This window comes from Physella acuta, unplaced genomic scaffold (genome assembly GCF_028476545.2).
Source record: "Physella acuta isolate Inbredline_101_S28 unplaced genomic scaffold, ASM2847654v3 ptg001256l, whole genome shotgun sequence".
NCBI lineage: Eukaryota > Metazoa > Mollusca > Gastropoda > Physidae > Physella > Physella acuta.
Window position 1 is genome coordinate 210,275 of NW_026732771.1, and position 22,461 is coordinate 232,735.

At 34.7% G+C, this 22,461-nt stretch overlaps 1 protein-coding gene across 1 annotated transcript in view; it reads left to right on the forward strand.

The window, feature by feature from the left end:
* Positions 1-18,144, forward strand: part of LOC131957683 (choline transporter-like protein 1) — a 53,384-nt gene extending 35,240 nt beyond the window's left edge. The window contains exons 4-17 of the mRNA XM_059322424.1: positions 6,062-6,210; positions 7,773-7,988; positions 8,421-8,599; positions 11,756-11,845; positions 13,014-13,159; positions 13,421-13,607; positions 14,148-14,313; positions 14,640-14,780; positions 15,171-15,283; positions 15,403-15,440; positions 16,107-16,235; positions 16,554-16,646; positions 17,232-17,327; positions 17,987-18,144. Of these exons, the coding sequence (XP_059178407.1) occupies positions 6,062-6,210; positions 7,773-7,988; positions 8,421-8,599; positions 11,756-11,845; positions 13,014-13,159; positions 13,421-13,607; positions 14,148-14,313; positions 14,640-14,780; positions 15,171-15,283; positions 15,403-15,440; positions 16,107-16,235; positions 16,554-16,646; positions 17,232-17,327; positions 17,987-18,082 (1,839 nt within the window). The 3' untranslated portion in view covers positions 18,083-18,144. The remainder of the gene's footprint in view (positions 1-6,061; positions 6,211-7,772; positions 7,989-8,420; positions 8,600-11,755; positions 11,846-13,013; positions 13,160-13,420; positions 13,608-14,147; positions 14,314-14,639; positions 14,781-15,170; positions 15,284-15,402; positions 15,441-16,106; positions 16,236-16,553; positions 16,647-17,231; positions 17,328-17,986) is intronic.
* The last annotated feature ends 4,317 nt before the right edge of the window (positions 18,145-22,461 follow it).

Here is a 22,461-nt window from a genome sequence, read left to right on the forward strand (position 1 = left end):
AGCCTCTGTCCGTGACAACTAGCCCCTGTCCGTGACAACTAGCCTCTGTCCGTGACAACTAGCCTCTGTCCGTGACAACTAGCCTCTGACAACTAGCCTCTGTCCGTGACAACTAGCCCCTGTCCGTGACAACTAGCCTCTGTCCGTGACAACTAGCCTCTGTCCGTGACAACTAGCCTCTGTCCGTGACAACTAGCCTCTGTCCGTGACAACTAGCTTCTGACAACTAGCCTCTGTCCGTGACAACTAGCCTCTGTCCGTGACAACTAGCTTCTGACAACTAGCCTCTGTCCGTGACAACTAGCCTCTGACAACTAGCCTCTGTCCGTGACAACTAGCCTCTGACAACTAGCCTCTGTCCGTGACAACTAGCCTCTGTCCGTGACAACTAGCCTCTGTCCGTGACAACTAGCCTCTGTCCGTGACAACTAGCCTCTGTCCGTGACAACTAGCCTCTGTCCGTGACAACTAGCCTCTGTCAGCGGTATTTGGCCAACTCCAGAGCAATAAATTGCATGACATTTTACCTGTGTCAGTGACACTTAGCCTCTTCCAGAGCAATCAACCAACATATAAGTCAATTAGCGTCTGTATGTGTCCTGTGTCGGCATATCTGGACAACGTAGTCCTGTCTGGCTGAGTACGTTGATGTCATTGGTCTAGCGTCCATTGAGCTACTCTCTTCGTGCTATCAAGCTGCATTACTTCAAGCAGGCCTACCCGATACGGTTATTGTTACGTGGCCAGGGTTAGAGCATTAGCTGTGGTAATTATTACTAATAGAGACAGTCTCCACTATCCAAGTTAGAGTACAGGTTAGGTTTAGATGTGACGAGCTGAGTTTTAGGACACCCAGCACCTATTCTATGATGGGTTAGGGTTACATTTGGTTCTCACGTTACTCCAAACTACGGGATACACAGCAAATATCTCCTAGTGGGTTAGGGTGAAGTTTTGTAAGTACTTAAAATTAAACTATGGAATATACCCTGATGGATTATGGTTAGGTCTGTAAATACTTTACTCCAAATACGTAACATACAATACAGTACTAATTACCAGACGCCCCTTTTAAAAAAAAAAAAAACTTGTTTTATCATGTATTCAAATCTTTTTTTACCAGAACAAAAAAGAAACCAAAAGCTTCAAAACTTGATATGACACAAGAATCCACAAATTGACTCTAACCTGATGACGTCTGTTACGTAATTTATTTTTTTACCAGAAGGTTGGATCATTGATTGACAGTTGCGAAACATGACGTACGAGTGCCCCCCCCCCCCCCCCCCCCCCGTCCCCCCACCGAACCACACCCTCCCCCAGCTGAGATAATTTACCGTGTTTTGTTCCGACATTTATTTGTCGGCACCAGCGGATCTCAACCCGGTAACAACATAGCGTGCAGCGCATCTCGCGATAACATAAAAATAAGACGTCTCCACTCCGGCCACGACAATTGTGTCGTTAGCTTGTACATGACGCGAGACATCGCGTGCTGGACTACAGCCGGCTAGAGCCACACAAATTGTCCGGGCGATCTCGCATGAAGGGGGATAATACCTTGATGCAGGCAACAATCGGAGAACCTTGGCGAGATTTATATCTATGTTTAGACACTGATTACTCCACTGCACGGCCAAACGGATCGTTGTTTCTCTCTCGGGGCGGGGAGGGTGGGGACAACGTGCGCGGACGGTCTAGAAACAAGAAGTAATGGTGTTGGTTTAAAAAAAAATAGTCGATTTGACTTGCATCAAACAGCTCTTGGCATCTGACATTTGACGATGGCTAATCTCTGCATGATGTTATAATGGTCGACAATTTGTTTGGGGCGGTAGGGAGTGGGCCCAGAATAGAAAATGACGGAAGAGGGGGGGGGGGGGGGTGCATCGTCAACTGCGCAGGCGCGTGTTTATTTATAACTCACACCACCATCACCAACACCCCTCTCCTTTAAGTAAAATTCAATTTAAAAAATTTGCAAACGCAGCTTGGTATGACATCACAACCATCATTGGCGTCTACGTTCGATTTCCAGATCAATGTTAAAGTATATTTTAGGTAACTAATGACTAAAAATAGAATTCGTTCACGCGATACCTAAACTTACAGTCAGCCAAAACTAAAAGCATGGGATAGTAAACCACCAATAAAAAGAAATATCCTCTAGCCCCTATCCTCTAAATGTCACTAACTGTTTTTGAGGGTGCATGCTACAGATAAATTCAGCCAATTACGTAGTTATCGGGGTATAGCGCCAACAGTAAATAACACGACGTACACCTGGTGTTCGCTACGAACTCGCAAACAATAAATTACCATCACGTGATTATGCTTTATATAACTGAAAAATAAATTACCATCACGTGATTATGCTTTATATAACTGAAAAATAAATCTCCATCACGGGATGGTGCTTTATATAACTCAAAAATAAATTACCATCACGTGATTATGCTTTATATAACTCAAAAATAAAGTTCCATCAGTGATCTAAACCCTAATACTATACTAAATCTACTCAAGCGATAAAACCAAAACCAACAGGTGGATTTGATACTTATGCTGTATATGGTGTCGGTTACTTTCGAATTTTTCTTACCAGTAATACTAGAGTCTAGATCTAGATGTTTTTCAACTGTTCTATATAGAAGAAGAACTGTGGAATAAGAAATAGAAATCTAATCTAAGATGGTGTTTTATAACATACATCATCTACCCCAAATAACACACTGTAACAAAAAATTAACCACCCACCTAGCCTCTCGTGTTATATAATGTATGCGATACATTAATGCTAGGCTTTGATGACAACAAATGATGGGTACTGATAACAATCAAACGCTGGCCATTGATAACAACAGTAACGAATGTTAGACATTGAAAGTGGCGTAGACAAGGATGATGTTAAGGGGGTTGTCACGTTACGTACAGCAGCTGGCGACGGTAGGGGGGGGGGGGTCGTGTCACTTGAAGCTTACAATATCAAAATTTCAAATCCTTACGTAACGTGTGTTTAAGTGTATGTGTGTGTGGGGGGGGGGGTGTATATGTGCGAGGAGGAAAAATTGACCCCCTCCCAATCCCCCACCCCCACAAGACAAACATCCTACCTACGCCACTGGACATTGATAACCACTAATGGCAAATAAAGAGCATAACCAACTCAGCAGTGAGTCGCTGGTCTTTGGCTGGGGATTATGATCGATCCCTCGGGCAATGTTAGCTCACAATTGCTAGTCATGAGGGGTGGGGGGGGGGGGGGGGGGGCTAGAAACGTTTCCGTTACAATGTATCAGGCGGCTGCTGCGCTTCTGTAATTTAGATCCTAACCACAACATGCGGGTGTTAGCCTAACCCTAACCTTAACCCAGCGATCGAAAGCTGAGAAAAGTATCGCTATGCTGGGCGAGTTACCAAGGGCACCGGTCTGTGAAGGGGAGGTAATTTTGTTTTAATTTAATCGGTAACCCAGAGAGACGTCAGTCCATAAAGATTAAGCCATTTAAACCCAAGTTTTTAAAAAAAAAATGTTTTGTGTTTTGAAATGCGCTCGATCGTGAGAAGAAATAATAAAAGGAATCAACTTTATTTGTAAAGTTTATAACACAACGTTGATAATATGACAGCAACTAGATTATACAGAAAGGGAGAGAACTCTATGGTAGGAATCGGTTTTTGTGTTCAAATTTTAAGCTCTATGGGTAGCCCTATATCCAGGGGTGAAATGGCCGTGCCCTAGCGGCCCGGGTATAGATTAAAGCGATCCCCACCTGGCTTAAAATTGCATCGTGTCATTTTTTTTAAATCTAAGACTGAGGACTGATGTCTACAAAATTCACGGGGCACTTTTCAAATTGAAATACACAACAATAACAAAACGACAAAATTAATAGGGATTTTTTTTTTAAATCAAAGCACTAATTGCACATGGTCCATTACATCACCGATCCTAGCGGCCCACACCAGAAGTTCCCTGGTGACCCGGCGGTCCAGCCCACCACAAGTAATACCTAATATAGTATAGATCTAGATCTCTAGATCTAATTGGCAGGTATGTAGAATCTAGCAGGCATACGGTTTGAACTAACCCTTTTAAATGTGTTTCTATTTATTGATGCCCCGCAATTAACGATTTTGATGTTTAAATTTAAAAACAAAAATCCCATCCTCTATCTGATTTGATAAGAGCACTTCAAACAGGTTAAAAGCCATTTGTTGCTAAGCGTAGTGACATAATGTTTAATTTGGCCGTTTTCAAAATGTCTGAATATCACGTGACTTTGCTTGCACAGATAAAAGCCGGCTATTTTTCCGAGCAATATTTGACGAAACTTTTTAAACCATACCTCCTGGCTTCTAACCCCGTCAGCAAACGTTTGTGGAACAAATAACCATTGATTATCGCCCTTCTATGCTAGCGTTGTTTTGCCAAGTCCTGCTACTCGCCTAGTCACGATTAGGGCGGCAAAAAAAAATACTGATCTAACGGTGTTGATAAACCATTTATCTCCCGTTACAAAAGATCGCATCCAAACACCGCTAAATCGATCCGGAGAGGAATTCACAAAGCCCGACTGATATAATTTTAGGGGGGTCTAAATTGATGTAAACACATCGCACTGTTAATGCAACTCCTCTTTGTATGGTGGGTTGTAATTATTTTCTCTTATTCCCTCTCAGGTAGGCTATTTGTTTGGCGCTAAACAGAATGTCACCTGAAAAAATCCACCCGTCGGGTTACGTAAACGTTAGACTAGAAAAAAAATGTAAAGGTGTTGAGAATTAATTTCATTCTGTGAACATTTTTTTGTTTATACAATGATTAAAGTAGATTAGATGATACATCAAAGCAATTGTTTTAAGTTTATTAACTCTGTAACTGTTGAAACTGATGAGTAGGCTTGGACTAGCTAGAGTTTTGTAAATGTGCGTCATCGTAACCATAGCAGCACACTAAAAAACCCAGTAAGATGTGATAGTGCAGGTTTCGAACTTTACATTTAAAAATAATTTGCCTATGAATTTTGAGATAGGCTATTAACATAACTTCATTATAAAAAAAAATAAAAAAATATTTTAAATGTTCCGTAGATAAAAATGCTATTTAAAACATCCGTAGATCTACGTAGACATCTGGGGTTTTTTCTTTGGCTAACATGTGGGTGAAAGATGGAACGTAAAACCTCCAGGGCTAACTTTTTTTTTTTATAGATCTAGATCTAGTTCTCAATTGGCTGCAAAATTTCTTTTCTTAAAAAGATCGCTGGTAAAATGTATCGAAATGTTTACAGGTAGGCCTATCACTCAGTCTAAACCTAGCAACCCTTAGCCTAATAAAATAATGGGTGTATTATCCTATTATCCAGAGAGTTTCTTCCAGGCATCTTTTCGGGGGGGGGGGGGGGGGGGGGTATCAGTTTTAGAACGGGTTTACGACCGTTTACGGAATGTTTTTCCTATTGACAGCCAATCACTGGCGAATGTTCAAACAGCTGTTGATAATTGCCTGCACCCCCCCCCCCCCCCCCCCCAAACAATGACTTAATAAAGTGAAATAGTTAACGTGACTTTAGTCAATCTTTAACAGGCCCACAGGTAAATAAAAAAATATAGTCTATAGGCCTACTCTATAGTCTATAATGAGTCTACAGCCAACTTCAAAATGTAAATTTTTTTTTTTTTAAAGAAAAACATGGTTGGCTTGACATCCACAGTTTATTAATCAGTGAAAGAATTAAACTTGCTGAGAAAAAATTCAAATGAAAGTTTGTATATTTCCTCATACATTTGACTATGATTTGACCCCCCCCCCCCACCCCCATCATGAGGGTGCACATGGCCACAGTTTATTTTTTATTTTTAATGAAATCTAGTGGCTTAACTCAATTGGCCTTTAGCTTACAAAATGGAAACTTAATTTGTTTAGGACCTACTTTCAATTATTTTTTTTGGACACAGATCTATGTTTCATTTCAACCCTACTACTCCTTTTTAATCTTGAAACAATCACATAGACCTATGATGATCTAAATAAAAGATTTTCTTTTGTCTTTTGCAGATCTTCATAGCGGCCTTCTCAATCAGCAAAGGCGACCCTTTCCGCCTGGTCTATGGTACTGACAGCTTTGGTAACACCTGCGATGAAGACAACTCCGACAGAGCCATAGCAGGAGTCAAATTCTCCGGACGTAACCTCAAAGGCAGGCCGTAAGTAATATTTGCATTGTGTGTTTTTGATGGCAGTTTTTTTCTGATCAAGTGCTACAAGATTTCATTAAAGAGCTCTAGGTAATAGCTTCTTATGATTATTCCCCTGTTAACAAAGTCAGACAAAGGACTCCTCTAAAAATAGTAAATAGGTTGTTAGTAAAATAATAGGCCTATTAGGTTTAGTGTTAAGGTCAGAATTAGGGTTAGGGTTATGTTAAATTTTGGGTTGAGCAAGATGTTTAGCATTGAAACTATTAAGTTTTTGTCAGAGCTATAGTTTACTACCAGTAATTTAACACCCCTTTTTTCAGAAGATTCCAATTGTGGCATTATTAGACACTGGTATCATATACTTCTTCTTGTTTTCCTATCTAGTCTTTCTAATAATCCTATGCTATGAGCGTAATAGATATTGTTTATACATTTCTTGCTTAAATACACTACCAATATTCTTTAAAAAAATTAAAACCAATTGTTTACTTTGTTATAATGTCAAAAAATATTTTTAACTAGTTCTGTATACATTTTTGAACCTTGAACTACAAAAAAACTTTTAGGACATGTAAAACTGTTTCTTGAAAAAATAAATTTCCCACCATAAGAAAAGTACACCAGACCTACTGCGCAGGTCAGGGGTTTAAACAGATGTGGCACTGGAATTTCCCAGTTGATTAGGGGAAGTCAAACCAGAGCATGGCATTCATGTGACTGACTTGCTGTGAAATTGTTCACATGTTTTTGTCTCTGGCACATTTTCACACATTTTACAGCTGTCAAGCTTAGGTTGGTAAATGTTAGTGAATGTTACAAAGTTATATCTGTGTAGCTGAATAACCTGTGATGGGTTGTTGGAAAATGTTGAGTAAAAATGTTCAGTGTTTAATAGTTCCACACCCTAAGTGGACTTTGGTTTTGCTGCCAGTTTATATTGGCAATATATATTCAGATCTAGATCTATCCTATATGGAAAACTCTTGACTTTGCAAACACTTCTCCCCAGCCACCATTTATATGTTTATACAGAACAAATTTGCCCTTTAGGACACACTGCCCTGTCTACCCACACAAGCTTGATGCTGCTCCCTGATAGAACTTTTAGATCACAAAAATAATGTCCTTGAGTAATGTAGCTCAATTGCCTATCTATAACCGTAAAACTTTCTTATGGTGATTCTCAATACCATCTATATATCTCATTGTTTGGGTTAAGGTTAAGTTTTAAAGACATGACTTATTTTACATAGTTCATTTTTTTTTTTTTTTTTTTTATTGGCAATCATCTCTAATAAACTTAAATAAACAGTTTTGTTTTTCAGTTGAGATCTTTGATATTTTTTATTACAATCTTTATTCAGCAATTGATAAGATCTAGTTACAAGTAAACAGATTTAGGTTTTTTAGTAATAAAAGCATGTATACCTAGTTGTAGTTAAAAACAAATCTCATTTAAACTTCTTGTCTGACATTTCTTATCTCCCTGTAATAAATTTTTTTCCAGGATGTTGTAGCTGTAGAAGGCATTAACTCCTGTTAACAATGTTCTCTTGATGTTTTAACAGGCATTTGTTCTTCATGAACATTGAGGAAATAGACTCCTCCATGAGGATCTGCGTAAACAAGTGTCCTGATATTGATCTGGAAAAGCCCATGAATGTGTATGAATTCTCCCAACAGACTGGGTCCCTTTTATGTCGTTATGACATTGACTTAACTGCTTACCTGTACATCAACAGCAGCCTCCATGGGCCGTGCCCCGTTCTACCTGTGAGAAAAAGGTAAGGGAAATGCTATTCCCACAGGATTGAAAAATTCAGCTCGGCTTTCATTTCATTACTAGCCTTCACAAAAACGTTTTACTTTAGATAATTTTTGTTGGTTTAGATTTCATGCAATGCTTTTATTTTTTTCTAGCATGTTTGTATTTTTACAAGTTTAGAGTTAACAGTCAAAAAAGTTTTCAGTATTTGTTTCCTTTTTAATTGTAATCTTAGGCTTATAAAAATATTATTCAATATTTTTACCATCTAAAAATAACAATTTATTTTTCACTATCCCCTTCTGGAAACAAAAATTCAAAAGGCACTATGACAATTCAGAGTTTTGAAATTCACTTGTTGAGAATATGTGAATGATTGATTAGATTTCTCAAAAATTCTGATGGTTTGTCAATATAAAAGAAAACAGTGAGTATGTTTTTGTTTTTTTAGTGAATCCTTGATGAATCACTGCATCCCTCGAGACATGCCAAACATTAAAGGCTGGCGTGAAAAAAACATAGACAACAACATCATTGCTCACATCAACAAGAGCAACATCTTCCAGATTGTTCTTAGAGACCTATACGCCAGCTGGAATATTGTCATCGCACTATGTTTTGTGGCTGTTGGTAAGTGAGCTTTTGGTTGGAATTGTTAAAAAAAAAATCTCAGGTTTTATTTGTTGGTACAATCCAGGCTACTGGTATCTGAGTTCATTGCTTTTGAAATATATATCAGATCATATGGCTAGTCCATTGCTTAATTTTTCCTTGAGTGTGTGGAACTAGAAAGGGGGGGGGAACAAAGGTTCTGGATTTTTTTTTTTTACATTCATAGTACAGTTTTTTCACTGAGCCACCCCCTTTCACCCCCCTTCACCTCCCCCACCCCGTGTGTCCCAGCTTTAAATCACAATTTTTTAAGTTAGTAATTTATAACTAAATTATCTAATTGCTTCATTATTACATGTTATTTTGTTATATTTTCTAAAAAGCTGTTTAAATAGGTTTTGGAACTATATTATTTCAAAATGAACAGTTGAAAATTTTTTTTTGCAAATGTTCCAATATTTTGGTACCATTATCAGCTTTTTCCCCTTAAGTCTGTGTTTTTTTTCTAACACTAAGTCAGTCCCTGAGCTAATATAGTCATGCCAAGATGTCTTTGAAAAAAAAAAACACATAAGATTGTGTCCACGTCTGGTGGATCAATACGGGCCTCATTGATCAGAAGAGCCTCAAGGTTTCTCAGAGTAAAACCATCAGACAATGTAACTTCAGCGGCTCAGGAATCATCCTGGTTTAATCAAGACTTTGATCTTGTCAGATATTTGTACTGATTAGACTTTGGTTCTGCTAGATGGGGCCTGATGTTTGTTTTATGGTGCTCTTCTTTGCTTATGATGATGGTCTTAATGATGGATTATGGATACCTACTGGCTACAATGATTCTATTAATTTTATGTAGGGTGTATTCTTTGAATCTCTTATATTTACATATATGTATAGGCTAATATATAATAAGACCTAAATAATTATATACATATATACATACACAAAAGAGTCTGTTAGAGATGTAGGAATCATTGTACAAACCTAGAAACTTAAAATGAAATGATCGTCAAGACTTATCACATTTAACATCATACTAATACTATGCAGTTTCCACATTGCAGATATTTAGCACTAAGTTTTTGAATTGAATAGAAGCCATTATTTTTTGTATTTTTTTTTAAATGCATCAAGCTTTTAGCGCTAAGGCAAATTTTTATGTCTAATTTTATTTCTTAATTAAATTTGAACATAAAACAATGAAAACATTTTTAACAAAAATAAATAACATAATTTTATTCAGAGTTGTAATTAACTTATAGATTTAATAATATTAATCAGTTGTGGTTTTTTTTTCGTGTGTTCCGATAGAGGTTTGGTTATGTTAAGAATTAGGATATGTTTTAGGTTGGATTTTTTTGGAGTGGCTTAGTCAGGGCCTGGTTTTAAGGTAGTGATAGATATTCAGTTTAAAGATAGTGATACACATTCAGTTTTAAGGTAGTGATAGATATTCAGTTTAAAGATAGTGATACACATTCAGTTTTAAGGTAGTGATAGATATTCAGTTTAAAGATAGTGATACACATTCAATTTTAAGGTAGTGATAGATATTCAGTTTAAAGATAGTGATACACATTCAGTTTAAAGATAGTGATAGATATTTGGTTCAAAGATAGTGATAGATATTCTTGATATCAGGTTATATCTGTCTGATATAAAATTTATTTGTGCCTGATGCTGCATGATGGTTAAATGCCAAAACCTTTTTTATTCCATTCATCTGGATATCGGAGTTAAGCATTCATTAATATTTTTTTCCTCTTTACAATAATTTAAAATGGTTTTTAAAGAACTCTTAATAATGATCTAGCTTTTAACCACACTCAAGAGAAGATAACTTACATTTTTAAAAATGAAATCTTATTGGGGAATAATTTTGTTTAGAATATAAATTCCCAAGATAGCTGCTCTGGAGTAATATAATTATTTAGTGTTGTGTAAGCATGCCACATGACTAGTATTGATGGCTAACTATTATTAAAAATGTCAAACTGAGATAGAGTGGGTGAAAAACATGAAATATTTTAATTCTAGCTTGTTTTGATCTTCTTTTTTTTTGATGTTTTTAAATTATACAAAAGAAAATATTGTGATATTGATAATGGGTGAGGTTTTTTTTTTCAATCAAATCCTTACAGACTACTGCATAATCTCGGCTAAGCTGGATTATATAGTTCAAGGAGTGCTAGATTATGTTTAGAAAATAAAAAAAGTTTTGATGGAACAAATCATATAAATAAATATTGCAACCACGGTGGGGAATCCATTTGATGAATTAGAAACAATTTTAGAAGTGGTTTTTGTTGAGCTAGCTCAAACAGGCTAAATCCCACCATAGAATTGGGTTTTTACTTGTGAGTTGGTTTTTTATGCATGGATTAATGTCATTGTTGGTTCAGATAATGGGCAGATCACTGTGGTTACATTTAAAATAGTTTTTTTTTCTGCAAACCCTGTACATGTAGGAAGAGAAAGTTTTTTAAATTAATCCAATTCTTTGCTAGCATTAAGTTATTACATGGCTGCTAACCCCAGCTCTTTCAGCAATAACTCTGGCCACTAACTTTTTTGGGTTATCCTAGGTTCTTGATATTGATATGTAAATATTTTTTGAGAGAAATTTAAGCAAACCTATGTGATCAACTTTGATTTAAACAAAATGGCAAAATATCTCACTTATAATTTTAAAAGTAAAGTACACCAAGACATCTTAAAAGTAATGGAACATAATTAGATCTAACTGTTAATGATTTAGTCATCCAAGTTTTGTATTAAAAATGTCACCAATAAACAAAGAAGCTCATTATTTACGATGACAGGCAAGCATTTTGTTAAAAATACAATCTCAACCGTACACTTCAGCTTGTCGAGCCGAATGTAAAGAAAAGAAATTTTCCTCAACTTTACATTCTGCCATTTCACAGCTTGTACTTTTTCTGTACACCTGTCACGATTATAATATATTTATATCTACTTGCAAAAACATCCTACGTAGTTAAAATCAATTTTGTCTGCCACCACGCTTTAAAGACTAAGAATGATTCGCTGTAGAAATGTACTCCTAGTTGGAAGACTTGTGCTACACACACTGACCATAGAATTAGAGCAGTCTGAAAACATCAGCACCAGGGCTTGAATAATTCAATGATGTTAATACATTTTCTTCCCCAGCTTTCTCTGTTTTAATGGTGCTGCTTATCCGGTTCCTGGCCTCTCTGGTGGTGTGGCTCATTGTGGCCCTGGCTGTGCTGGCTGGCATGGGTAAGTGGTCATTACAGATGGCTGGCTTTAGTAGAGTTTGATCTGGGCTCAAAGGTGTCATTGGGATTTAAATAATAATACTTCTAGCGTGGCTAGTGTTTAAACTCTTTAATCTGTCAAGCATGGGTAAAGTTTCGGAATCATTGTCTAATTTTAATACGTAAAAGAATCAATAGGATATAAGTAAATCTAAATAATTTTCTCGAAGTTTTTTTTTGCAGTAGTTGATTTTTATCTTAGAACTAGAACCCTGTCCGTCCTACTACATAGCAATACTGGATTTTATAGTTTTCTTCTAATTGTAATATAATGGATTACTTGTTCAAATGGAATAATAATAATTATTATTGAGTTCTATCAACCTAATAAAAGGTCTTGTTGTACATCATTATATACCTCCAGTTTGAAAAACTGTCTTTATTAATTATAGCAAGAGAAGTATGAATTTTGTTAAATAGCAATTTAATTTGAAGAGAACTCTAAATCTAGTAAAGAACCTGTTGTATGTCGCTATGTCAGTACTGTCAAATTGATGTAGGCCTACAGGATTTTAAAAGTTTATTTTTTCTAAAGCATTGTTTAAGATCTACTTTCATAATTAGTCTGGTAATAGGATTAATTTTTTGTAACATTAGCTGTCTTCAATGAGATTTAACATGCAAAAACCTGACACGTTTATTTTTTATTAAAAGCTGAAATTGTTATCATGTAAAATGATACACATGATGTATATTTTATGTAATGTGTATGTCATTCAAACAACTCTCATAACACAGGCCACTCATGTAACATAATACCGAAGAAAAAAAATTTTCTAATTAAAAATTAATTAATAAAAAATCTATTTGTTCTGAGATTTGATCCTAATGGGAATAAATTGATAGCCCCTACCACAATAAAGTATCCTGCCTAACTCTCAGTACGCCACTAATGACGACTGACATTAAAAGGTTTTAGTTTTAATACAAGTTGACATTTTATAACGAATTCTAGAAGTTAACATTTTATTAATTATACAAAAATGGTAAAAAGTATCCAAATTATTAAAGACTAACATGTTATTAATAACATAGATTGTAAGGGTAAAGCTTACAATAAAGACAAACATAATCTACATCCAAAACCAACCTTGTATTAAGAAAGTTTTTATTGATTTATTTTATCTCAGTGGGCACTGCCTTCACCTGGTGGACTTTTATCAGCAATAAGAATAAGCTGGACCGCGAGGAACGTCTCAAGATTCCTCTGTTGGATGTTGACGTCAACAGTGAAAAAGCTTTCATGTGTTTCTCTGTTGTGGCAACTGCTCTAACTGTGAGTTTGTTTTAATACCTTCAAAATTTTTACTTTAAGTGTGACACTTTAATAGTTCTAGGATGGGTTTGTAAGCTGAAATGAATGAACATAAAAATAATGATAGGCTGTGTAGGTTGTTTTTTTTTTACAACTTTTTAAGGAAGTTTAAAAAATAACTTTTCTTACTGAAGCCAAACAATAATGTGAATTTTAATTACTTGTTACAATATTTGAGACTGCAATTAGTTACTGATATAAATAAATAAATCTTGTATTCAGGTGATCCTGACTCTAATTTTGTTGGCCATGCGTAAGAGGATCCACTTCGTGGTGACATTGTTCCAAGAGGCCGGAGCCTGTGTCTCAGCCATGCCACTGCTGCTCATACAACCCCTGTGGACGTTTCTGCTTCTGCTCATGTTCTTTGTCTACTGGGTCACGGTGCTGGCATTCATCTCCACAGCTGGTAAGTAGCTGGTGACTGGTCACTCTACAGCTGGAGGGGTCGTTTTATAGTTGGTGTGTGGTCATAATGAGTTGATAAATTTAAATGGGAAATATATTTGACAAAATGGTGGCCTGTAAAATAGAACATCTATATATAAGCATGCCAAATAGGGAAGGTAAAGTAAAATTGCACTTTAAGATCCTAAGTATCCATAGGGCAGGTAAAGTAGAGTTCACGTTTCTTGACCTTGGCATATGAAGGGATAGTGTAATGAGCACTATGCCCAGCTGCATTTACTTTCCCCAACATCAGTCAGGTATCCATCAAAGCTGGGTGGACTCAGGTACATCCCACAGTCCTGAGATCTGAACTCGAGACCATTGAGCTAGTATCTGAACGCTCTACCATTCGACTATACCGTCCCCCAATAGTGAAGGTTCACAAGTAAATATCTCCAAAAAAAATTGTTGAGTCAGATGAATCACTTTTTTTGTCAATTAAAATATCAGGATGAGATGAACCAATGAAATAAGTTTAAATGTCCTCTTTTGTTCATAGAAACACCAGTTGTAACAGAACACAGCTATGTTGTCTTCAAAGAACATGAGACAGTGACCTACTTTTGGTGGTACCATCTAGTGGGGCTCTTCTGGGTCAGCGAGTACATTATGGCTTGCCAGTCTTTTGTGGTTTCCGGAGCTGTTGCACGCTGGTACTTTACTAGGTGAGTAGGTGCTTGTAGAAATCTGTGTGGTACAGTCACATAATCTAAAGGTAGCATTGACTTTGGATTTGTTTAAGATTTGTGTCTAACTGATCTGTCACATATGTAAATAAATAGACACAATATAAGCATACAGATCAGTGAAATTTGAAAATACAATTAAAATAGATTAGTTTTGAAAAAGCTAGTGTTTCTACATTATAGAATTGCAATGTTATTTTTTTCAAGCTATTATTGCAAAATCATTGCCCCTTCCTTTGCGTAGAGTAACTTTATTTTCTTAAATGCCTGTTTCTAATGAACTTTTTAAATTGTTGTTTTTTCAGAGACAAAAGCCAGTTGGGATTTCCCATCATTGGCAACATTGGCAGATTGATTGTGTTTCACCAAGGGTCTGTTGCATTTGGAGCTTTGGTCCTGACGTTGGTGAAAATACCCAGGATGATTCTCATGTTTTTACACAAAAAGTAAGTTTCCTACTTGACTTGGAGCTGGGTAGAGATCTACTTATAACTTAGTTTGTTAAATACTTAGTCCCTTGTCAGGCTGTTGGGTAATTTTTTTATACATTTACACATTGTAAATGGGAAGGGAAAAGGTTCAAGCACAATAACCTGGTTATATCTTAACTCAATTACGTGGGTTGTATAAGATATCTGATCCTACTGTTAATTTTTGTCCTACATTGAAATTAAAAACTGTGCATTGTATTAATATTTTCCAAAACAGAAATAGACTTCAATTTTTTATTGACTTTAAACTGTGTATAAAATGTAATTTTTATATTTTAATTAAATGTATCCATTATTATACATGTGAATAATTTGTACTTAAATGACGTAATTCTGTTCTCACAGGTTGGTCAACTCTGACAACCAGTGCAGCAGTGGTTGCATTAAATGTTGCTGTTGCTGCTGTTGTGTAGAAAAGTGCCTGCGCTACCTCAACGCTTATGCATATACAATAGTTGGTAAGTGTATGGTCTTACTCCTTTTTTTTTCAGAATAGGATAGTTGCCTAGCACGTACAACGTAAAATATAACTGACTTTTTTTCTCTAACAACTTGAAATTTTTTTTTTACTTAACAGCTGTCAGTGGTAAAAATTTATGCACATCAGCCAGAAAGGTGAGTTGATTCACTTTATCCTAATAAATTGTTCATTTTTTCTCGGGCAGATGAGGCTCATTAGCTGGGGACAGCCACTCTTCTAGGAGAGACAACTCCAAAATTAAACAACTGCTGCCTTGTAGTTTGTTCTTGCTTCGACAAAGGCTATGGAAGCAAATCCATAAAAGAAAAGCAGGCTGAAATCGGAGTCAATGGCCTCAATGGCGCATAACCAGTTGACACGTAACGCTTAATTGTGTTGGAGGTGTGGTCGAGTCGGCAAAAAGCTCATGGTTGATAAATTCGAAGAAAGTCTCGAGTTCGAACCCACTGGCAGATAAATCTCGATCCCCTTCAACACAAATAATTAAGAACAAAGAAGAAGAAAGAAGAGTTCATTTTTTACTTGCTTTCATTAAACCCCTTTAAGGGTTTGTTTTGTTTTGGTATCAGATATAGTGTTATGATTTGAGTCTATACTAGCATCTGAGTTATGGACAAGATTAAGTTCAGGGTTAGGGTACTAATACCAGCAAACATCTGCTCTATTTCATCCTACAACACATTAATAAGCACCAATTTATGGTGCCTTGTGCTAATCAAGTGAGATGCACATAGAAAAATGAGACTGCTGATGCAGCCGAAGATGTTGTGTGGATGACAACTTTGTACTCTCTCCTGCAGGGCTACTATGTGCTGGCAGGGAATGCTTTCAGAGTGACAGCCATGAACAGCATTGGTGAATTTGTTCTGCTGCTCAGTAAACTTGCAGTCATGGCAGCTACAACTTCTGTGGGGGTCATCTGGTTCAAGGTCAGTACCTGCCCTCACTGTTGAGCTACTGGTGATATTTTGACAGATTTATTTCTAATTATTTTATTTTTTTAATTTCAAATTTCGTTTGTTTTTATATCAGAAAAATAGCAATAAAAGAAAATGTTCAACACATTTTTAAAATAAATATTTAGCCTTAAAAAGTAAAAAAAATGCAAGTTAAAATTTTCTTTAAAAAAAAAATTAAAATGTGAATAAAAAAAAATGAAACTGAAAATCTTGTTAATGTAATAGAATGAGCTCTTGTTTTTGGTGCTCAATTAAATTTATCAAGAATTCTTTTTTTCTCTTTTTCAGAGTCAGGAAGATCTTCATTTCTATGCTGTTCCTGTTCTTCTAGTGGCAATATTTTCATATTTCATTGCTCACTGCTTCCTCTCAGTTTATGAGGTAATTTTATCATTGTGACGCACAATTAACTTAATTTGTTTCAAATTAAAATTGTAATTTAAATTATGTTTTTTAAATTCAAGGCTTGACTGTGATTCAAATAAGATATCTAGAATCAAGTTATATTTTAAATTATAAATACTATAAATCACTGATAATGCAAAATTTTAGTATTTTCTGTTGTTTTTTTTTTAAAAGTATCAGGTCTAACCTAGCTTTCAGGTTTGAAGGTCAGTGGTAGATGAAGTAGAGTTTATCTATTTCATATGAAATGACTTTGTGGTCAACAATAAACCCTGCTGTTTTACTTTCCCTGGCCTGAGTAGCCTACCTATATCAAAGCTAGGATGTCCTATAGACTCAAACTCATAACCCGTGTTGAGACTTAAGGATTAGCAATCATATGCTTGATTACCTGATCACCTTTAAAAAAAAAACCACAGAAAATTAGATCCAATATGATGAAATATCTAGTTAGCATTTTAAAATTTTCATTTCACGGTTCTACTTTGAAAAAGGGGAGACTACTACCTATGTTTAATTTTGTAAAAATATTTTTTTAACTGTTCATATTCCTTTCCCCAGATGGTTATTGATGCCTTGTTGCTGTGTTTCTATGAAGATCGGGACTTAAATGATGGATCATTAGATCGCCCATACTTTGGCAGCAAAAATTTTATGGTTAGTTACATTATTTTACTCATTGCTTTGAAAGATAGTTTTAACAGGTTGAGGAAAATTAATTTTAAAATTATGAATCGGTTAAGTTTTCCTTAAGTTTTAAAAATGGGAGGAAATGAAAAGATTTACATTAGATTTTTAATTCTAAATATTGTGGCTTAAAGTTTGTCGGGAATAAAAAAAATTAAAGTTTGCCTGTGTTATGGGAATAAAAAGGTTAAACCTTGCGTGGTTAGATGTAATGAAAAAGGTTTAATTTTGCTTGTATTGATGTAATGAAAAAGGTTTTATTTTGCTTATACTGATGTAATGAAAAAGGTTCAACCTTGCTTATATTGATGTAATGAAAAAGGTTAAACCTTGCTTATATTGATGTAATGAAAAAGGTTAAACCTTGCTTATATTGATGTAATGAAAAAGGTTCAACCTTGCTTATATTGATGTAATGAAAAAGGTTAAACCTTGCTTATATTGATGTAATGAAAAAGGTTCAACCTTGCTTATATTGATGTAATGAAAAAGGTTAAACCTTGCTTATATTGATGTAATGAAAAAGGTTAAACCTTGCTTATATTGATGTAATGAAAAAGGTTAAAGTTTGCATGTATTGAAGTACTGTACAAGTACAGTTTTTTACCACCCTGAACCTTGTGTTGCAGGTACACCTGTCTGAGTGCAGTCAGGGCCTGAACACCTTGACAAAGAAAAGACAAGAATCAAATCTTGACCCACAGTCAGAACCAGCTGAAGTTTGACACGAGTCACACAGATGGGAGAGTACCTGAGTAGAGAGAGTGAAATAACAGTGGGGAGGGGGGGGGGGGTTGAATGTTATGACCAATGTGATCTGTACATCTGAGGCTGTTTATTAAATGATCTGACCAGTGAAATGTGATGTAAATGTGGGAATGTTCATTGAATTATCTGACCAATGAAATGTGATCTGAAACTTAAAACATGGGAGTGTTTTATTTGACTGTTTTGACCAACTAAATGTGATACTTTTATTGATGTATTTATTTATATTATAATAACTTTCAATCTTAAAACAAACTGAAGGTCTCATAACTTTTTTTGTAAGTTTAACACGATAAGTAAATAAAAAAAATTTAAACTTCTGTAATTAGGACAAGAAAAGCTAAAGTTTTTTAACATTTTGTTTACAACATATTTTTAATTTGAAACATTTTATTTTAAAGTTTTAGATTTTTATTTTCAGCTGTTTAGGTTAGTTAAATCAACAATGTGCTAAAAATAATGAATATAAATTTAACGATAATCATGTTTTGAGATGTGAAGGCTATTCACATTTCTATTATCAAATTCATTTAACCAGCTCAAATGAATGCTTGCCTTCTGCATTTGCTTTTCTACTAAAAAATAAATTGCTAAACTCAAAGTGTCCTTATAAGTATGATTGGCAAAATATGAATCTAGCACAGCAGAATCAAACAAAAATCTGTAATTCCTAGTTTTCCTTGATGGGTTGGGAAAAAAATTGTTTGCAACCACATTTATTTATGTCAGCTCATTTGAAGACTAGATTAAGAGATACAACATAACTAAAATAAAGAAAATTTAATAACATCAGTTGAGTGTGGAAAGTAACAATATTTCCTAATGCTGATCAGAAGCCGTTTTTTTTAAATTATGGTTAATAATCATTTAGCATACTTTACATTAATATAATTAACTAATGTCAGAATATTTATGTATAATTTCTAAATTGATTTAATTACACAAGTTAGCTTGACTTTACTTACCCATACTTCTAATACCTGAAAGTTTCTCGCACTGATTCTGCAGTTCTGCTTAAATCTCATGAAAAGTCTTAATGATGATTCAACCTGCCACAGCTTTATCATATGTTTAACGTTCTAGGCAATTTTAAGTAAGATTGCGTGAATGCTTTTAGCTGTTTCAAATGCAAAGTTTTTCCTATTACTGTAAATTAAATTTTTTGTCTGTGAATCTGAATATGATTTAGCATAAAGAATTATAGCACGTCTTGCATTGTTTTAAATGCAAAAAGCTTCTATTTTTCTATTATGTATCCATACATTATATAATTGAATATAAATATATATATATTTACATATGACTTAATTGCACATTGTGATCTGAACGTTTTTATTAGTTCCATCAATGTTTTTAATGTTTATAAAAATTGTAACTTCTATCAGAAAAATATATGGATTTTTTTTTTAGTAATCTGTAAGATCAAGAATAATTGTTTTTGTATTCTTCTAATTGTAAACTACAACACTGTAAGAACAGATCATTTTGAGTCTTATTTGTATGCACCAACAGCTCTGTGGCTGTATATGTTGTATTTATGTAGTCTAGTTACGAAGATTCTAGTCAGTGCACTATTTAAATATGCAGGCATATTTAATTAGCACACAAATGTTTTGTTAATTAAATTATTTTTACATTTGATTTGTATGATTTTGTTTACAAGATTGCACTTCTATAGGCAAGTGTGTGGAGATTCATCTCATCTACAGAAAGCTTGCCCATACAATATGAAATCATTTTATAACTTCAAGCATGTATTACGTTGTAGTAAATTTATACTCTTTTATTGCTAATATTTAAAGTCTTCTGACAACTGGTTTGTCAGGCAATGACAGATGTTTTTGTTTTATGGAACTCAAAACTATTTTATAAATGATTTCTTTAAATTCACTAGCTTTTTTTACTTAAGCAGATGTAACTTATTATATTTTATAGAATTCTATCTGGTCTGTTAAAATATAGCAACAAAAATATAGTTGTTTATATTTTACCAACTTCCGCATTAACAATTTATGCAAGTTATTGCAAAGTTATCTTTCGTTTAAAATTAATCTAAAAGATGTATGCATAATTATTACAGAACTTGATTTTTCTGTCTTTTAAACCAAAATTCATATTGTTGTATTGTTTAAAATCCTACAACTACTGCAATCCTTTTTAGTGAAAATCTTTTAATGCCAATGAAAGAAAATGAAAATAATATCTGTTTGTTTTTTTTGTTTTTAATTGATTCTGTTTTTCTAAGCAGAATACATTTTTAGTAAAATATAAGAATTATGCTAAATTATAAAAAAATTTAACCTACCTAATCTGCTTGAATTATCCAGAGACACTTTGCATTTTACTTTTTTTTTTAAAGAAAAAGTGGTGCATTGTTAAAAACCATTTCTAAAAGACAATATTCAGTTTCCAAACCATAGTCTAGCAGCTTTTAAATAGGTTGATAATGTAAAAGATTTTTTTTTTTTTTAGAATTTATTCTAATGCTAACAGCTTTTAAATTATATTTTAATCTGTTATTTGTTAAAGAGATTTGCTAAAATGAAGACAAGGATGCAGGTCACCATGTTTTTTTTAATGATAACTTTCATGTACAAAGTTCGGCATAGCAATAATGTGACTAAATTTAGAAGCAGCTTTATGTGTAACTTTCAGTGTCCTGTGCTAAATCTGCTAAGAGCGGAACGTTTCATTTGCATGGTTGAGAGATGTTGTTGCGGGACGTTTCTGTGTTGGACAAATTATCTAATTTTTAGTTGGTCAAAATAGAATTGAAAACAAGACACAATAGCTTACTGGTTTAACACTAACTTTAGTAAACATTATTTTCATATTAAAAATTATTCAAAAATGTATTGCTGTGTGTGTATTTTTGCAGTGTTTATCACTAAGCACAATTTTTAATATTTATCTTCTTTTCTGAACAGAATTATACTTCCTCTGGTTATAGCTGGTTAGGGTAGGGCGTACAAACTTCATCTCTCTTCAGTGCCATGCTAAATTTTACCTTTTAAAGATATATAATATGTAAAAAATCAACTGAAATCTCAACAACTAAATTAAGAGGTGAAAAACATTTATTTTTTTCATGTTGAATGACAGGTACTGTTGTATAGTTATTGTGATTTTATTCTGTTGTGAAAGAAACATTTATTTTTACATTGCATTGAATGGCTGATGAAATACATCCTTGTAAATAATGTACAATATTCAGAAATTATTGATAACTGGTATGAGCAAATATTTTTTTTAAGTGCTGAAGCTACAGTGCAAATGTGGGGGGAGATTGCCAGAGATAAAGTTCTATGTAATTGTGAGGGAGAAAGTGTCAAAGATAGTGTGAATGTGAGGGAGGAAGTATCTCATAAAAGTGTTAAATGTAATTGTAAAGGAGCGTTGAAATTCACCTGGTGTTCACCTGATCTGTAGCTCAGGTATATAAATGCACGTGACTGATGTAAAAGACCTGTTTGATTTTTAAAAATCCATTGCTAGAACTAATATTCCATTGTGTGGTGTGTCAAAACTGTTTTAAATACTCGTGAGTCTGTTGATCAATATTTTTATAAATAAAAACTTTATGCATTCTATTGATATATTGAAGCTTTGCAAAACTTGTTTGTCATTTTCCATGTCACATGATCCTGAAATAAATCATTTCACAATTAATGGTTGGCTTTGCTTTTTGTTTTGATTTTTAAATTACCCTTTTAGTTTTGTTTTATTTTACATTAAGCGTACCTTTTCTAATCTGATGGTCAATAATGCAGATAAAGTTTCTATGGCCTTGAAATGTGAAGTGCAGTCAATTTCATGCCCAGCCTCCAACACCTTTAAGAGCTATAGATCTAGGTGGATTCAGGGACATCCCAAAGAATCCAGTCCAGGAACCAAATACAAGATTTCCACTGGTGCAGATTAACTATTCTACCTTCACTTAATGAACTAGTTGGTCTAGCTGGTTATGGGTTATCCACAGAGGTGTAGTGGGGGGGGGGGGGGGAGGGGGGGACGACATACCACGGGCGCCGATGTTAAGGGGCACCAAAATGGGTTGGAAAAAGAAATTGAAAGTTTGAGGGGGGGGGGGGGGGGGTTGCAAATCGAAGTTTGAGGGGGGGGGGTGCAAATCAAAAGTTTGAGGGGGGAGGGTGCAAATTGAAAGTTTGTCCCTGGGCGCCGGGAAGGGTTGCTATGCCTCTGGTTATCCATAACTAATGTCACTCTGTGGGATTGAGGAAGCAGCATATATTTGGAATTTATGAAAAAGACGTATATTTTTATTTTAATAATAAGCCTAGTTATCTTAAAGGTTGGGACTGCGATGTTATTTTTT